The 18,745-nt window shown below is 35.0% G+C and overlaps 1 protein-coding gene across 1 annotated transcript in view; it reads left to right on the top strand.

The window, feature by feature from the left end:
• LOC121422211 overlaps positions 1–16,293 on the top strand; it is a 49,367-nt gene extending 33,074 nt beyond the window's left edge. Inside the window, exon 4 of the mRNA XM_041617117.1 lies at positions 13,386–16,293. Coding sequence (XP_041473051.1) covers positions 13,386–13,678 — 293 coding nt within the window. The 3' untranslated portion in view covers positions 13,679–16,293. The remainder of the gene's footprint in view (positions 1–13,385) is intronic.
• The last annotated feature ends 2,452 nt before the right edge of the window (positions 16,294–18,745 follow it).

Raw genomic sequence — 18,745 nt, 5'->3', positions numbered from 1 at the left:
ACAGTGAACCGATAGTTACATGTAGCCTACAACATGAAATCTGACATGCATGTGTTTTTATCTCAATTCTACAAAACATTATACATGTCATCGATAAAGTAACAATGGATTACCAATGCTTCAAATATAGAACTGAGGTGATCTATTATCAACCACAACTATGGAAAGCCAGCAACGTTAACATCTAAAATACATGTTTGTTCAAAGTATTTTCTAGATATGATGTATATTCATACATTCATAGTTTTCTTGAAATTTCAGTATGCTTCTCTTGGTTTTCAAAGGACATTGGTTTTGTAAATTTCCTAAAGAAAAAAAAATTATGACATTGATGGATTTCCATATACCTGAGATTGATCTGATCAATAGCAACTCTTGTAAGATGGGGCCCTGGGCAATGTCAACATCTATTATGCATGTTTGTTCAAAATATTTTCTATCTATGATGTATATTCATGCATCCATCGTTGTCTTGAAAATTCACTGTGCTTCTCTTTGTTTACAAAAGAAAATGTGCACATTTCCTGTAGAAAAATTATGACAATGATGGATCTCCATAGAGTTATGATTGACTGGATCAATCGTAACTCTTTGTAAGATGGGGCCTTGGTGTCAGTTTAAAACAAACGATTAATATACCATAGGTAAACTATGAAACGTATATGACAAAAGGAGCTCCTATAAGGTACATTTAAGACCAAAAAAGAATGAATGACTCAGGGCCCTTGGGAACAATTCTTTAAGCAGGAGTGCTGATGTAAATTTGAAAAGCGAAAAAAAAAACTACAAATCGGAGTCATTTTGGTTACATTATTTGATTTATACATATCGTCGCACGCACCATGAACCATCCTCTCTGCGCACTTCGATGCGAAAGTTACTTTTGCAGAAAATGCATTTAAAGAAAAGCTTTTTTTAAAACCAGCAATAAGTGCACCTACAAGGAGAGCAAATTATTCACCTTGTCTTCGTTAAAAAGTTCAGGTTCCAAAGTTTCATCCTGTATCTTTATATTTTCTTGAAGTTAATTATTTACGCCACAGTGGGCAACATAATATAGCAGAGAGGACGGTTCTTGGAATAGAAAAAGTGTGCTATCGTGCCTTGCGATTTCACCACGCGAACCATTCGGTCTGTTACGATGCCCAATGTAGCGTAAATAATTACTTCAAGAAAATATAAAGATACGGGATGAAACTGTGGAACCTGAACTATCGAACGAAGACACCGGTAAATAATTTGCTCTCCTTGTAGGTGCACTTATTGCTGGTTTTAAAAAAAGCTTTTCTTTAAAAATATGCGTTTTCTGCCAAACTAACTTTCATATCGAAGTGCGCAAAGAGGACGGTTCGTGGTGCGTGCGACGATATCTTCTAAAATTCCTGGGGGTGCTGCCTATGGAAAATAATACATGCAGTACCCCCAAGGAAATTTTTTGGGGCCCCCAGCACCCACTTCCTAGGGCCGTAGTATGACTTTAGGCTATTAGCAATGAGTGTAAGATTGATGTGGCACAGAAGACAAAATAATGGGGGGGGGGGGGCAAAACTGACTGTGTGTGATCTCTCATTGACTATGTATTATAAATATTTAGTCTTGAAATATACCTTTTGCAAGGTTCCTGTAGAATAAACATGACAATGATGGATTTTCTTATAGTTGAGATTGATCAGACCAATCGTAACTCTTTGTAAGACCGGGCCCTGAAATCACACAACTGCTCCCAATCCCTCCTCGACTTACTCTAACTAGAAAATCTCCAAGTGGAACTCTAAATCACTGCAATTTAAATAAAAGTTCAGAATTTTAAGCGGGCAATTCCAACATCACAGACAAGTTATCTTGACATTCTTTTGTATTCAGAACATTTCGCATTTGATTTTTCATAAGGATTTTTGAAATTTGCTGTCATATATTGAAATTTGTGACATTTCCTATTTTTGAGCAAGCGCCATGAGCGCCCAGCAGAGGCAGATACCGGCCCTATACAAGAACCGATTGTCATCAGCAGCAGCATCATACCATGTGGGATTGAGAAATTAGATCTATATAAAGTATTAAAATGATCATGTCTCATACCAACATGTATAGGCCTAAATGATCTAATCAATGGCTTTCAAAGGAAAATAGACTAAAGCAGCAATGATGTGTGTCTGTCATGCTTCAGTGCTCCCTAAGGCTTTTCCCTACTGGCTCAGCACTGCCTCGGAACGATGCTAATTTTGAGATTGCTCTGTTTATTTATTCAATGCAATCTGATTCATGTTTGGCATACAACCATAGAGCGCAGACATATACATGTACACAGTCATGTGCTATGTCACATCGAGAAAGAGAAGGGGGAAAATCCTCTGCACGAAACTATGTGCAGTTTATGTGGTGTGCATTGGCAATTCCCGGAAAGAGTGGTATGTATTCCGCTCTTGTGTGGGAAGATTGCGGAATGCATAGATTCATTGCATAGCTTTCGTTTCTTTCTGTTGATAGGGTTGAGTTGGGAGTTCAACCTCAGTATGAATGTGATACTGGTGTTTGTTTGTATAAAATTATACACTAGTCCGTGCTGATCATTCTAGAAATATCTTGGTTGTTTTTTTTTTTAATAAAATGCTAAATTACATAAATTTGTGTTTAAATAGAAACTAAGCTGGAAATTTGGATTATGACAAAAAAATTATAAATACATGACTTTCCAATAGTTTTTGTGAATTATGACTAATATCTTTTATCCTGGAAAAAAAACATCACAGTATTTAGGAAATATATTAACACCTTTTCATTTTCAGTGTTAACTATCCTGTGTTCATGTAGTTCTTGAACTAAATGTAACATCATACATCATCACTTGATTTTAGACAAACATTATATAACAGGGAATAATTTTGCTTTACAAATTTGAATAGCATTTTGGTCATAAGAGGAAAGCTCTCCACTAAGTAATGTACAGTCCTATGTAAAAAAAAATATGCTATACTAAAAGACTTTAATTATGCAAAGCAGTCTCTATACGAATTGCAACACGATACCAGGAAAATTATTCCCTGTATATGGCCTACCTCTGATATTTAAAACCTATTTATGGGAATGAAAATGGAGCCTAAAGAGAAAATCGAAATCATTTTGCTTGTTTATGAATCTCTCAGAGTCAAAGTCTTTCAGTTTGGTTTTAACGTGTATTAACAAAATTGTCCTGATTTTATTAGGTTGGATGTGTCACAGAAATTTGAAGAGATGGACATTCATCGCTTAGACAATGAATTCACTAACAGGTGACTGTTATTATCATCTGAATAACATTATCTTCATACTTGTCTACTTTGGTCCTATGATCGTCACCATGAGAAGGGCCTGAAGCAGTTCTCGATTGGACATAAATATTTCACAGATTGTATGCGCAGTTGATAACAAATCACTGGAATCAATTCCGATGTTCTGTTCTTGTTTACCTTTGGTAATAATCTTAGTTCCATGTGTTTTATTTGGGCAAATGTCTGCATATTTTAATATAGAGGCAATTTTTTGATTGTTTGCCATTTAAAATTCAATTTTCCCAAGTTACTCCATAATATTCCAGATATATACGTGGCACATAACGTGTATCGATCCTGTATCAATGTTTTTGAGGTTCTTATGTGTGAGCGGATCAAATAATATCATGTGTTATATCGCAAAAACGTCTACTTCTCAAGTTAGCTGCTCCAGATATGAAGCATGTTGATTGAAAGGCACATGTATGCTGAAACAGGGTGTCAGCCAACAAAAATCAGGACCAGGGAAACTGTTTTGTCTTTAGGTGATCAGATACACCTTCTTAGTCATGGTTATTGTCACAACAACATGTTCTCATTAAGATGCACATAACAAGGGCTCCGTAACACAGAGATTTGCGATGGATTGCAAATATGAAAGAAGCACACTGATTGGTCCCTGGTCAGTATTTTAAACCAAATACGCATATAACATTGATATTGATTGGTCAGTTCATTTAGCGATTGATCGCTAATCTTTGTGTTACGGAGCCCAGGTGACGGTGACCATCATTGGATCAGAGAAATGCTCACGTTTATCGACCAGCTCTTCATACATGTAGGTCTACGGATGTGGCAAGGATCGTACTCTTAGAAAATCTGTACATAAAATCAAACATTAATACCCCTTCATAAACCCTTCCTCCAATTAGCCGCCTAAGAGTAATGCGGATAATTCAATTAAAATTGCGTTCACAAACCCCGAAAATAATCTGCACTACTTTTAAGAGCGCCTGTCCTGAAAAAGGGGATAATCGTCATGGCAACCGTACACCCCCTCCGATGCAGTTGTGTTGGAAAAGGGTAACCTTGTGACCGCACCATGGCAGTTATCTGCATTACTTTTGAAATGCGTTTATAAAGTCAAAATCTGGTCCCGGTGCCGCTATTATGCGGATAATTGCAGCATCAAAATAATGCGGATAACTCTGGTCTTCCTCCGATTTTACGACCAAATTATGCTGCTATTAGCCGCATAATATACTATACTTTATTTCATTTGTTATCACCCTGTTCCTATATAATGTTGACCCCAATCATAATGCAATCATAAGGCAACCCTGATCCTAACCAGAACCCCAAATCCTATGCCTTGAGAGACGTTAATATTCAGAACACTTGTCATGCGGGGCATATGAAATGTACATGTCATACCAATCGTGCGTTTCAACTTCAAATATTCTAGAAATGGACTGAGTACATAGCCTAGGCTCTGATATTCATGTTTGCAATCCTCTTTGCAAATCCACGGCTGTGCTAGTTGGGTTCATTAAATGAGCCTGACATGCATGGTACATGTACGCATACATGTGCATGACGGCGTGGACTTCTGCATGTATTCTCCTGTCGTTACAGGTTAGCCTTCTCCGAGATTTCTCCAGCTTGTATCTCCTGGTCTTGAATACCTACAGGGGTGTTAAGTCATGTTGATATTTCTTTTGAATATTAAATAAAAAGGATAAATGTCTAAGAGGAGAGTATAGAAATGTACAGGGTTCTGTGAGGGTGAAACAAATGGAGAAAAAAAATATTCAAAGTCATAGTCATTATACTGGTATGAGATATCAACGGTTTTGTGAAGCAGTAAAGGCATCAATTCACATTTACCGCTTTCCACCCAGGTGTTAAATTGGGTACCCGAAAAGATGCGAAAGCCCATTTAGTATGCCTAGCAATTGGGTTTGGAAACTCCCATTGGAATGCTCACCAGGGAGTGGAGAAAGTATATACATGTACATTGTATGAGGGCAAGCCAGGATCCGATGACCTGGGTGATAATATGTCTATAAAGTTATTGGAGACGTGATGTATTAGTCTGTGTGAAAGTGGAATAATGATATTAGTTATTATTATTATTATGAAGGGAGACAATATTCAATTTCTCATAAAAATGACTGCAGTTTCAATTTACTAGTCAAGATCGCGGTCAAGATCTCTTTGGATTCTCCAAAGAGATTATCATACATTACTTTAATGATAATTGTACATGTGTTTATTTTTAGAAGATGAAGAAATATACCTTAATATATATACAAAAATACTGTTAAGAAGAAGTGACAATTCTATTAATCATTGTATGCTTAAAATGAAAAGATGCATAGATGATGGTTCTGAGTTAAAAATAGGAAATTTTGTGTATATTACCTGTAACTTCATGTTGTTTGGGAAATGATTTTTTTTCAGAATGCTTTACAATTGTCCTTGATATTGAATTCATTCATATCAACGTACTTAGCAATTTGTATTGTTTGGAATATGTAAGTAAGATCAGTGAAAGTAAAACAGAAAAGAGAAAGGGCAGGCACTTTTCTTTTTTGCATTCAAATTGAAGGATTACCAACTGTGGAATGGTCTCATTTACCCATGGACAGCCCATCACCATAGCTACAAGAATTCACAGTGATAAAAGTAAATTGAGTGCTCGGATGCCGCACCAGCTAGACTGATGCATCTAGCTGAAATGAGTGTGTGCTTTTGACAGTGTGGGTGCATGCAGCGATGGTGTGTGTGGGCTTCTGCGTGTGTGTGTCTGTGTAGGAGAGCATTGTTTCTTCCCGCTGTGGGTGTATTACCACTAGCAGTAGGGAGCAGGCAGGTGATTTGGGGGGAACCTTGCTTGCTTGCTTGGTCATCGCTGCATGCATGCTGGCAGTGCAGGCCTCGTCAGCCACCGCTACTCAATTGATAGCGCAGACAATGTATGATGAATGCACGATGTGTACATGACATAATTATGCACATGTGTTGATAATAGATTCAACATTCCTTGTAAATATCACCTTGCTGACAGGATTTGGGCAGACAAACACAATCTATTATCATTGTCTTTTTAAGACAAAAAGAAGACAATTTTCTGCAAAACTCCTACCATTCAGCATCAATTGAAAAATGAACTTCTTCTTACACTAAACTCAAATAGCTTAATTGATGATTTGTAATGTAAAATTTAGGATAGATAAATACTGTTCTAGACCCTAGCTGGAGTGTAAACAGCACTTTCTTTGTTTAAGGAAAATAGATACCCAAATATATTGTAGAAATGTAAACCTGTGTACTCATTTATATATTCATTCATTCATTTATTGCTTCAAATGTTTAAGTTCTTAGTAATTTATCTAGATGTTAATCAATTTGTTATTCATAAATCAATTTTATTTTTTAAGTGAGTAATTGTACTAAATTTATACCACAGAGTGCATTTTGAAAATAATGTACATAATCAAACACCTTAAAGATAAATGTCAGTTGTGGTAACGACCTCAAAATGAGTTTGAACAGAATCCAATAAAATTATTTATGTTATCTGTTTTTGGAATATTTATCACTTTGTCTTAGATGTTGGGTCAGCATTTAATAAGACTATCTGCTCTTTTTTATTGGCTTCTCATTCTCATAAATATGTGTTTTTTTGTATGTTGTGACATTAATGTAAATGAAATTGAATTGAATTCAATTTACGTGCCAAATGGCTCTGGAAGAAAATGCGTAATCGTTGAGAAATGAGCAAAATTATCACAGAATTTCATCAATACGTCGGGTATTTTTTCATGCAATATTAATACACTGTCCCATATATCCTTTTCTGTGTTAGTGATCATCAGAATTATTGGTTTTGAGCTAAGATTTCATGATTTCACAAAGATAAGTTGATTTCAATGAACCAGATCTAGATATATGATTATATGGTGACAATTAACCTGGATTTAAAAGACTTTCTCATGAAATAATTGTTTGCTGCAACTACTTTTTTTCCCCTTTAAAACCCAGGCCAAATGTACACCATACAATTGCAGTCATATTTGCACCTCTACAAGTCACAGACATAAGTAGAGCACTTATCAAGTGAGACCTATTCCTCTCTTGTCACTCATATGTCAAATGAATACTTGTACAGAAGAGTCATATAGGGACGAGTGTGTGAAATGTGGAGAAAATTAGAAGATGGTGACCTGTAGTTCATTTTATATTAAGGTGTTGGAAAGATTCTGCAATTTTGTTCATTAAAGGTCAAGTCCACCCCAGAAAAAAATTGATTTGAAAAAAGAGGAAAATCAGACTAGCATAATGCTGAAAATCAAAAACTAAAATCAGATGTAAAATAAGAGAGTTATGACATTTAAAAATTTCGCTTATTTTTCACAAAAACAGTTATATGCACAACTCAGCAACATGCAAATGAGAGAGTCGATGATGTCTCTCACTCACCATTTCTTTTGTTTTTTGTTGTTGGAATTATACAGTATTTCAATTTTTACAGATTTGACAATAAGCACCAACTTGACTGAACCATATAGTATTAAACAATGGTAATTCCACTCGTTTAGGGAAGAATTAATCGTTGCTTCACCTGGCAATGAGGAGAAAATTCTAATATTTCATATGATAAAATGCAAAAGATTATCAATAAATCATACACTTACTTTTTAAGATTGATTGTACATTGTAGCCAATGGAATCAATCGTAGAAATATGTTCTACGATCATTGCTAAGTTTTGTGTTATGTGCCCTGGACCCTGTCTTACAAAAAGTTGCACTTGATCCAATCAACCTCAACTATGGAAAGCCAGCAATGTCAACATCTAAACTGTGTGTTTGTTCAAAATATTTTCTAGATATGATGTATATTCATGCATTCACTGTTTTCTTGAAAATTCAGTGTGCTTCTCTGTACTTGCAAAGGGCGTCATGCAAATTTCCTAAAGAAAAAAAAAATATGACATTGTTAGATTTCCAAATAGTTTATGGCGATGATCAGTCGTAGCCATTTGCAGGACCTGTCATGTATATCACAGCATACAAAATGATACAGATAAATCGAGATAAATCTTGAGGCCAGCCTCATGTTCATGTACATCCCTGATCCTTGCTGTTGCCAGTCTATGGTGGAATAGCTGCCAAATGATGTAGGAAGCTCTTCATTGCTATATAATCTTCAAACCCAGATTGAATACATATATACCGTATCTACTGTAAAATCTTCGCTTTGTAAAATTATGTAAAAAACAAACGGGTCTCAAAACAAACTGGTCTCGGTAGCCAGAGCAGCTGACTATATTCCATATAAAAGCTGCACTTTATAAATTTAGGTTATTATTATTATAATAATTACTAGTAGTAGTAGTAGTAGCAGCAGTAGCAGCAATGGCTGCAGCAGCAGTAGCAGTAGTAGTAGTAGTAGTAGTAGTAGTAGTATTAGTAGTATTAGTAGTAGTAGTAGAAGTAGTAGTAGTAGTAGTAGCAGTAGTAGTAGTAGTAGTAGTAGTAGAAGTAGTAGTAGTAGTAGTAGTAGTAGAAGTAGTAGTAGTAGTAGTAGTAGTAGTAGAAGTAGTATAAAAATGGCATTTACGTGCCATCTACATGTATCCACAAGTAGTCTATCCCAGTTCACAACATTCTAATATTTTAAATGTGCATTTGATAAATTTTAACACCAGCGCATTGTGCACATGGTATAATGACCCTATCTTGTAGGTTAAAGTGATTGTTTAACATTGGTTTGACTTTTAAATAATCTGAGCTAGAAGGTCACACTTTTCATCTGTGTCTGTGATATGTTCCAAAAATTAAGCCCTGAAAAAATTGCGTTCGAAAATAATTATTTAGTGCTTCAAAAATTGAAATATAAAGTGACCGGAAACACCATCTTAGTTTCATCCCATACAGTTATGTGTACTATTTAGGCGTCTATAAGACGCCTATTTACAAAATCAGGATTTGCCTTGTAGTTTTAGCTTTTCATTCTCAATAAAGGTTGTTTTCAGTGTTTATTAGTGCTAATACATGCACTTGTACACATGTTTCATCTTGGTTTGAGAATTTTTTAAATCGGCTGCTCACAAAGTTAAACAATACCTTTAAACTTTGACAAGATGAGCTACTCTACTCATGACATGTAGTTATCGTTGATTGGCCCCCAAGGTTAATGACATTCTGATGGGCTGTCTTGTTATAGATAGCCTTTTCAAGTAAGTCAAACCAGATAGTGATGCAGGATCACTCGGAAGAACAGAAGAGGAAAAGGGAGGGGGGTTGAGTTTGGAGACAGGGTGTATGATATACAAATTTTATTTAGACTTGTCAAGGAAATAAATTGAAATGTCACATTAGACTCATAGTGGGTGTTGCAAGAAAATTTTCGCAATCAATCGCAAATATTCTGTTGCAATTTTACAGTTGATTGATCACTTGTAACTTTAGCAAATCAGATTATTCTCCTTAAAATATTACATGGAGCAGAATAGCAATCAATCGCCAATTTGCATTTAATTGCAAGGCATATGCTTGATTTCAGGAATGAAAATAGACTTGCAATTGATCGCAAGCTTCTTGCAATGCCCCAGTAGTCTTGTAATTCAAACCATGGATACTACTGGAATCCATGTTTTAATTAAAGAAAAATTTCAGAAGTCTGCAATGAAGCAAGTATCGTATGATTTTATCCAATATAGGAAGGACCGGTACACTAAAAATAAAAATAGTTATAAAAGATTTGATAGAGATAAAGATAAACTGGATGTTAAAGTGATTGGTTAACATTGGTTTGACTTTTAAAAAATCTGAGCTAGAAGGTCACACTTGTCACCTGTGTCTGTGATATGTTACAAAAATGAAGCCCAGAAAAAATTGCATTTGAAAATCATTATTTAGTGCTTCAAAAATTGAAATATAAAGTGACCAGAAACACCATCTTAATTTCATCCCATACACTTTTGTGTACTATTTAGGCGTCTATTATATGCCTATTTACAAAATCGAGGATTGCCTTGTAGTTTTAGCTTTTCATTCTCAATAATGGTCGTTTTCAGGGTTTATTAGTTCTAATACATGCACTTGTACACATGTTTCATCTTGGTTTGAGAATTTTTTAAATCGGCTGCTCACAAAGTTAAACAATACCTTTAATGTTTAGCCACATTTTTTTACTTTATTCCAGTCATTGTTCTGTTTAAATGTGATTGGAGAGTAGTTAAATGTGACTTACATAACAGTTACACTCAGCTGACCCATTCATAGACTAATTTTTTTTTCAACTAATTTATTTTAGACTCTAATACTAAGAAAAATAAATTGTCATGTTTCAGGTACTTTGCAGTTTCAGTATCAGAAGTGGGCAATAATCTTGGTTCTACTCAAATAAGAGATGATGGACTACTCTGACAATTCGTCGCATGCACCACGAACCGTCCTCTTCTGCGCACTTCGATGCGAAAGTTAGTTTTGCAGAGAACGCATTTAAAAGAAGGTTTTTTCAAACCAGCAGCAAGTGCACCTGCAAGGAGAGCAAATAATTCTCCGGTGTCTTTGTTCGATAGTTCAGGTTCCAAAGTTTAATCCCATATCTTTACATTTTCTTGAAGTGAATTATTAACGCCACAGTGGGCATCGTAACAGAGAGGACGGTTCGTGGTGAAATCGCGAGGCGTGATAACGCACTGTATCTGCACAGAGAGGACGGTTCGTGGTGCGTGCGACGAATTGTGCTTCGATCTTCTTGAAAATTTTGAGGTCATCAAAAACCTCTTAAAAAATTTTCCAACACAAGCTTGAAAAAAATATGAAATTGACAATAAGATCTTTCTGCTGATACTCAGTAGTACTAACACATAGGCCTATATGTCACACTCTGTATAATGAGTGTATAATGTGTTTCAATGGCAGATTCAGTATTTTGAAGTAAAGGGGATGCAAAGAGCACAGTTTGAAATCAGAGGTGGAGCAGATAACAAGATTTTTTATATTTACCTATAGATCTCGATATGTGTTCATTGGATCAGGGGCCGTTGAACGGTTTTGAAAGTGGCGAGGGGGGCACTGACACAATCAGATGGTGATTTTTTTTTTTAATGTTTTCCTACATGGTTTTGGAAAAAAGTTGGGACTAAAGCCCCCACCCCCGCTTCTACGCCCCCTGTGGATGATTCTTACAATACAGAGGGAGTATATGTCCCTTGCCCCCCCCCCACTGGATCCGCCGCTGTATTTGCATTGCAGAGAATGGACCCGATCTGCATCTCCAAATCCCTGTCATTAGGCCAAGGCCCGTGTGACATACATCTGTCAATGACAGCATAACTTGTTTGGGCTGTGATTTGTTTGGTCAGCCTATACAAGCTTAACGTTCCACTCAATTATAATCTCGTGTAATCTCTCCCGCGGGAGGGTGAAGGTTATCGTCTGAACAGAATTATCCGCCATGACCAGATGATGTAAGTGGGTTGGGGTGACATAGGCATTGTTGATCTACATGTGCTCTTTGTTTTTAATCAGAAAATCATATATTGTGTGCAAGATATTGATGTGTTACAGAGATTTTAAGAATTCAAAATTCAGGACTAAGGTATATGTCATTTTTTGTCCGATGGGAGAAATTTCCTACACATGTGCACCAGTCATGACCAGGTAAATTTGATCAGATGACTCGGGCAGAGTTTATCTGTGCACATTGTTTTGAATCAAAGAAACAAATAAGAACTTGTGTGGAATGAATTAAGGTCTTACAGGAATTTAGGTAATGAATAACTTGAAATCAAGGAATGTGGCAATTTCCATCCAATGAGAGATAAATGAAGATTGCGCGTACTTCTTATGAGAAGGAAGACATATACTACAGTTCTGTGCCAGGCCTTGATCAGTTAAAATGATTCAGGTGCTCTCTGCTCAGGCAGTGCTTATCTTTGCACTTTTGTTTTGAATTAGAAAATAAACCTGAACTTGTGTACATGTACATGGTATTGATGTGTTATAGAGACTACAAAAAATAAAAATATGTCCGTTTCTATCCTCTGGGAGACATTTTGGTGATTCTGTGATTCTACCTGTATACTTTTCACACTGCATTCCCTTAACCTCATGATATCCTTAACCCCATACTATCCTTTTTTTTTGTTTCACACTGCCTTTCTTAATTCTATGCAATTTGCTCTGTTGAGGTTAACGTCATAACCCCAGACTTTTGGTTAAGGAAAATATGTGCAGTGTGAACGCATGCTACTGTATGAAATTCAACACAACTACATGTATGCCAATATTAAACACACACACCTACAACCCCCCCCAAAAAAATGATATAACCACTATACACACACCCTCATACACACCCACAGAACAACAGTAGTTTAGAGATCTCAAGATGATTTGTACTTGTATGTATGTTTATGAATTTCAATTTATATTTCTTCATCAATGTGTCCATATCTTCTATAGATATATATTGTAATGTGTGTGTATGAGATATGTGTGTATTCAATCTTCCTTCTTTTTCTAAAATACAAAAATTACAAGAGTATTTCATCAACATTTATCATCTGACAAGGTGTCAGAGCTGACACCTTTTCTTGGTTTTGACTGACTGGAAAGCAGTTGTCTGACTGTTACTATGGTAACTTGGTTAACGCAGCCTACAAGTCATTTCATGAAGAGCTCTCCTGATAATCCTTGCTCAAACATTTGATTCGAATGTACAAGAATGGCTGTCCAGTGATTGTCAGCACTGGACCCCGTCTTACAAAGAGTTACGATTGATTTAATCCATCGTAACTCTATGGAAATCCATTCGTGTCATAATTTTTTCTAAAGAAAATTTGCAAAATGTCCTTTGTAAACAAAGGAGAACACACCAAATTGTCAAGAAATCAATGAATTGATGGATACACATTTATATCTAGAACTTTTTTTGAAGAAACGTGCATTTTGTATGTTGTCTTTGCTGGCTTTCCATAGTTGCTATCGATGGGATCAATCGTAACTCTTTTGTAAGACGGGGCCCTGGACAGTCTTTTAAGATTTCATCATCTTTTTCTCTTCGGGTTCTTGTTCCTTTCTCTAAACCGATGTTTTGTTCTCTTCTCACCATTCAGCATTGATGGGCCTGACATCACTACTCCTAATCATTGCCAGCCACCAATATGAAATCAACGAGAGACCAAGTGTCCTGCCACCGTACCCCGAAGACTATGTCCTAGACTATTCTTGGTCCTTCTACCTAAGCTGGGCTTCTTTAGGACTCTGCATTGCAAGCGGCATCATGTTCCTTATGGTAGCGCGGCAATGGCATCTGGAGGAGGTCTGGTTTAAGAAGTCGCTGGAGGAGGAGAAGAAACGGTTGCCGCAGCAACGGTATTCCCGGTCGAAGCTGATACCATCGTTCTAATGAAGACCCGCCATTATCAGCTGTGTTTGGTAAAGCAGGGTTTGTACTCATTTAAGATCCAGGAACCGTTAAATAGTCCCTATCTCTTTCATATCCATGATCCCAAAGAAGAGCTTTATAATGATGTACTTATGCTTTGTACGTGATGTAGTACTTCCTACCTAATCTACTTCAAATAATGCAATGCAAAAGATGCATGGAATACAAGTTATATTTTGATAAATCTATTGGATGAAGTTTAAAAATAAAGTTTAAAAAATAAAAATGTTCCCTTTGTCGCTATCGATTATTGCAAAAGTAGTGATGCACTTTGAAGAAATGCAGTTACATAGTTGTTGGTGTATTTTGGCTTTGAAATATTAAATATTAAGTTTAGAGAGTACCAAAGTGATGATGTTGCAGTTTATTTTTGCATTTCACTTTTTTCATAGGGGAGAACCAGGCCATTAATACATTGACTTTAATCAGGTTAATTACACTGTGTATTCAGGGGTTTATTATGTATTCATGTGGTCATATCTCAGGCCTGTTGAACTAATTCCTACCAAATTTTGACTGCAGGTTTTTTTCATCACACCTATGAAAGCTGATATTGAAACTATGAAGTGCAAAATCTGTTGTTTTTTGTTGATGATGCCACACTTTGGAACTCTGGGGTTTTTAGGGAAAAGGAAAAATATTATTTCCATGACTTTTGGTGATACTTTGAGGAACCGAGGTTTTGTCTATTTTACTTAAAAAAAAATTACCAGCTTTCTTATCATATACCAGCTTTCCAAGACTGTTCTTTTTTAAGGAAATCTCAGTTAGAATATTAAGGACATTCAATTATTTCTCATATATGTTCACAAAATATGCAAATATCATCAAGTATAATAATCAGGCTCTTTTCATAACCAACAAGTGTTGATATTATAGCCAATAAGAACAAAATTTTTTAAAAAGGAACAAAAGTTAGAGACCAAGTGCAATGAATTCCATGAATCTTTTATTTTGACAACATAAACTTTCATTGATTTTTTGAAACCATGCCAAATTTCTCAACTTGTGGTTTCAACGTTTAATTACCCCTTTAACATACATGTAAAAATGAATGAGAATTCTCCTTTAAAAATATTTGCTTGAAATACTATTTTAAACTAAAGAATAATTTTTACTTTTTTTTCATTTTTGTATCCACAGAAACATTTCCATGATTTACAACCAGCATTATTATGCAAAGATATTTTTTAACTTTGTGATTCCTGAATTATCACATCCTTATCAGAAGGAAGTATGTTCCAAAACAAGAGTAATACTTGCGCTTTGACAAATACTTAAAACAACAGAAAGTAGGTACTAGTATTTGAATGTTAGCTCTATCCCACCCCAGGTGTGATGTAGTAAAGCATCTAAAGGCCAGCGCACACCTTTCGATTGATCTGCGACCCAATTTTGGAATAAAACATTTGATAGAATGTAGAATAATAGAAGAATAGTAGAATTTGATGCTAATATTGAAACATAGAGTTTATTACCAAGTAGCATTCTAAATCCTCTATGTTCAAATCTTTGACTTTACCATCATCCTTAATAGAATAAATGCAAATTCAATATCAAGGCGTGATGACGTCATAACAGTCCTACGATTGAAACTAATTTGGCCTACACTCCATAATAAAGGCTTGCAATTAACCAAAATTGTTATATTTAGTATTCTTTGAGTTAATTTGCACCTCAAATAAACAGATATTCTCATTCACATTTTCAGAAAATGAGCAAAATGTGATTTGTTCCAAAATGGGATCGTGGACCAGTTGTAAGGTGTTCGGTGGCCTCAGTGCATCGAATGTTTTTACTGGATGATTCGTGTGTTGATACATTGGGAACCAGCCAGATCAGGGAGATGTTTCCTGTTTTATGGCAATTATGTCAACTTTACTTGAATTGTAACCACAGTGGAAACCTTGATTGTGATTGGCTGTTGAGCCCTGTTACCATGGTAATTGCTGTAATTGCAAAGTTACATAACTCTTTATGAAACAGTCCCCAAGGCTCAGTTTCATGACAATTATGGTAACTCTACCAAAATTACAAACTGCCAACAGAAACCCAAATTTTGAGCGGCTGCAAGGCCCCGTTACCATGGTAATTTGATAACCATTCTGGTGTAGCTACAACAATCTTGAGTTTGTTTATGAAACCAGCCCCATTAGTCATTGCGTTAAGCTTTGAACAATGTCACTTTGACCAAGTATTCAAACGTCAATCAGATGTTAGTATTAGATATTCCACATAACCAATGTCTTTCTCTTACGCTGAATTTTTGACAAGATTGTAACCAATGTTGTCATATCGAAAGTTGTGTGATTGCTATTTTGTGTTGTATAAACTTGTTTTGACCTACATGTAGTTAGGGGTACTTTAACAGCAATACCATAGCAGGCTGAAGTAGTGAAGGCAATATAGACATGTTTTTCTATGGAATGGTGTTCGATGATGTACATTTTAAACATTAGTTTAATATCATGATGACTCATGTATCGTGCGAAAGAGGTTAAATACTAAATAAGATTTTGCAGCTGTTTAAATGGTTTTAAAAGACAAAATGTCATTTAGTGCAGATTAATTCTTTTTTTCTAAGAGAGTTAATAAATGATGCCTGTTCAACGACTTGACAAAAATGCTTCAATGTAAGCAGATCATTGATACTACTGTATCGACTCTCGACTAATGTTGATAATGCTTGACATGTTCTGGGAGGGGGTAACTTTATTATAACAATAATGATGATAATGTGTAATTGATGTGTGAAAGAAGGCAACTTTGTGAATTACTCTGTAATGTTTGTTAATTATTTAAAACATGCAACACTTGTGTAAAGTAAAAGAATTTGTGCGTTTCACAGTATATTCATTCAGAACCCACATTCAATATAATGAGAGGCCTATTATTCTTTTATTGGTTGACAACATTTTCCTAGTGTGCCCACCTTTGCCATTGCAGATTGAAAAAAATATTTTAAATATATTTACCGAATGATAGATTGCAAGTGCAGGGAAGAACAGGGATTAATCAATTGAACTTACAATAAAAAAAAATATATAGTGTTTAAGTTTTAACTGAGGTTTTCAATCTCATATGAGATAGAAACATGGTGATTGATGAAAAATCTTGAGCACTGTTTTGGCCAATCTCTCAGGATTAATACAAATGAATATGTAACATTAAAGGTCAAGTCCACCCCAGAAAATTGTTGAATGGAAATGATAGAGAAAAGTCAAACAAGCATAATGCTGAAAATTTTGTCAAAATTGGATGTAAAATAAGAAAGTTATGACATTTTTAAGTTTCGCTTATTTTTCACAAAACAGGGATTTGCACAACCCGATATGCAAGTGAGAGAGTCAATGATGTCCTCACTCACTAATTCTTTTGTTTTTGATTATGCAATATTTAAATTTTTACAGATTTGACAAGGACCAACTTGACTTAATCATAAACTGTTAAAATAATGGTCATTCCACATGTTGAGAGGGGAATAACATTTGTTTCACATGCCAATGAGGACAAACTTAGAATTTTTCATATTTCATATAATAGAATACAAAAGAAATAGTGAGTGGGTGGCATCATCGGTCTGCTCATTTGCATAACGACCAGGATGTGCATAAAACTGTTTTGTAAAATTAATCGAAGCTTTGAAATGTCATAACTTTCTTATTTTACATCCGACTTTGATGAAATTTTCATTGTTATGCTTGTTGGATTTCTTTCTCCTTTTATTCAATTTAACTTAATTATTGGCGTTGACTTTGGTGGAAGGATTGTGAATAGAACAAATGTTTAATTTGGGAATTTTGTGTTTTGATGGTGACTTGTGGAAACTTACAAATATCAAAATTCCTTTTTACCAGGGGTCCGTTTCATAAAGCTGTTCGTAAGTTAAGAGCGACTTTAAGAATGACCAGTGATCCTTTCTTAGCGCTAAACCATCGCCAATGAATCTACCATTTAACCACAAGAAAGGATCACAAGTTGTTCTTAAAGTGGTTCTTAAGTGACAAACAGCTTTATGAAACACTCACCAGGTCTGGATACATGTGTATGTTACATTGGGGATAGCTTACAGCAGAAAGAAGAAATGTACTTATATATTCATTAACCGATTCGTGGTGAAAATAATGATTGCTAAAAATGTATACTGGGAAGCAAAAAGGGTTTCATTAAACATGATTTATAGGAATGCCTGTACCTTATGATCATATGAAAATTCCAATATTTTTTCCTAAATTTTTGCTTGTGGGTGATGATTTTCTCCATGTGCATTTTATTTGGGTTTCTTTTCAGGGTGTTTAGTATGAAGCTTTTTTCTAATACCTTTGTTTTTTAAAATTGTCTTTGTTTTTGAAATATTTTTTTTGGTATATATATGAGATATATGATGGTAGCCATTCCATTGTGGAGAAGTGTGACAACATGCACTTATATCTATTTTAGAAATATTTATGATATATTTGTTGTTTCTTGTGTGTAATATGTTTAAAATGATGTGATAAGTATACTGTTAATGTTTAATTTTGATGTGTTTTATGGAAGGGTTTGCATGTATACATGAATGTATCATTCATTCCGACTGAAGCTTATTTGGAGGTATTATAAATATGAATTGTTTATCGCAACCAATAGTGTGAATGAAATTTTCTGCTAAAGCATTTAGCAACTAGGATGTTTATCACATATATACTATTTACCATTACTTAAACATTTCAGAATGAAATTATTCAATCTTAGATACAATGAAACTGTAATAGATCCTCAAATACGCTAAGATTTTTCACAAGTGGGTGTTCTATCTCCATGAATGGAATTAATTACTTTTTCACAGTAATTAATCTTAGTAGAATAAGTTAACAAGAGATATAAAAATTATGAAGAAAAAAGCGTAAATTTAATCCTAGGTCAAAATAAATTGAGATATATGCAGTAGTCCATGTATGGTCTTCATATTCTGTTTGCTTTATTCAATAAGGAATTTATGAATTAATTATTCTAATTTTAAAGTTGCAATTAACCATTTACTGAGTA

Source organism: Lytechinus variegatus, chromosome 10 (genome assembly GCF_018143015.1).
Source record: "Lytechinus variegatus isolate NC3 chromosome 10, Lvar_3.0, whole genome shotgun sequence".
In the NCBI taxonomy this organism is placed as follows: domain Eukaryota; kingdom Metazoa; phylum Echinodermata; class Echinoidea; order Temnopleuroida; family Toxopneustidae; genus Lytechinus; species Lytechinus variegatus.
This window is presented reverse-complemented; position numbering and strand designations above follow the sequence as displayed.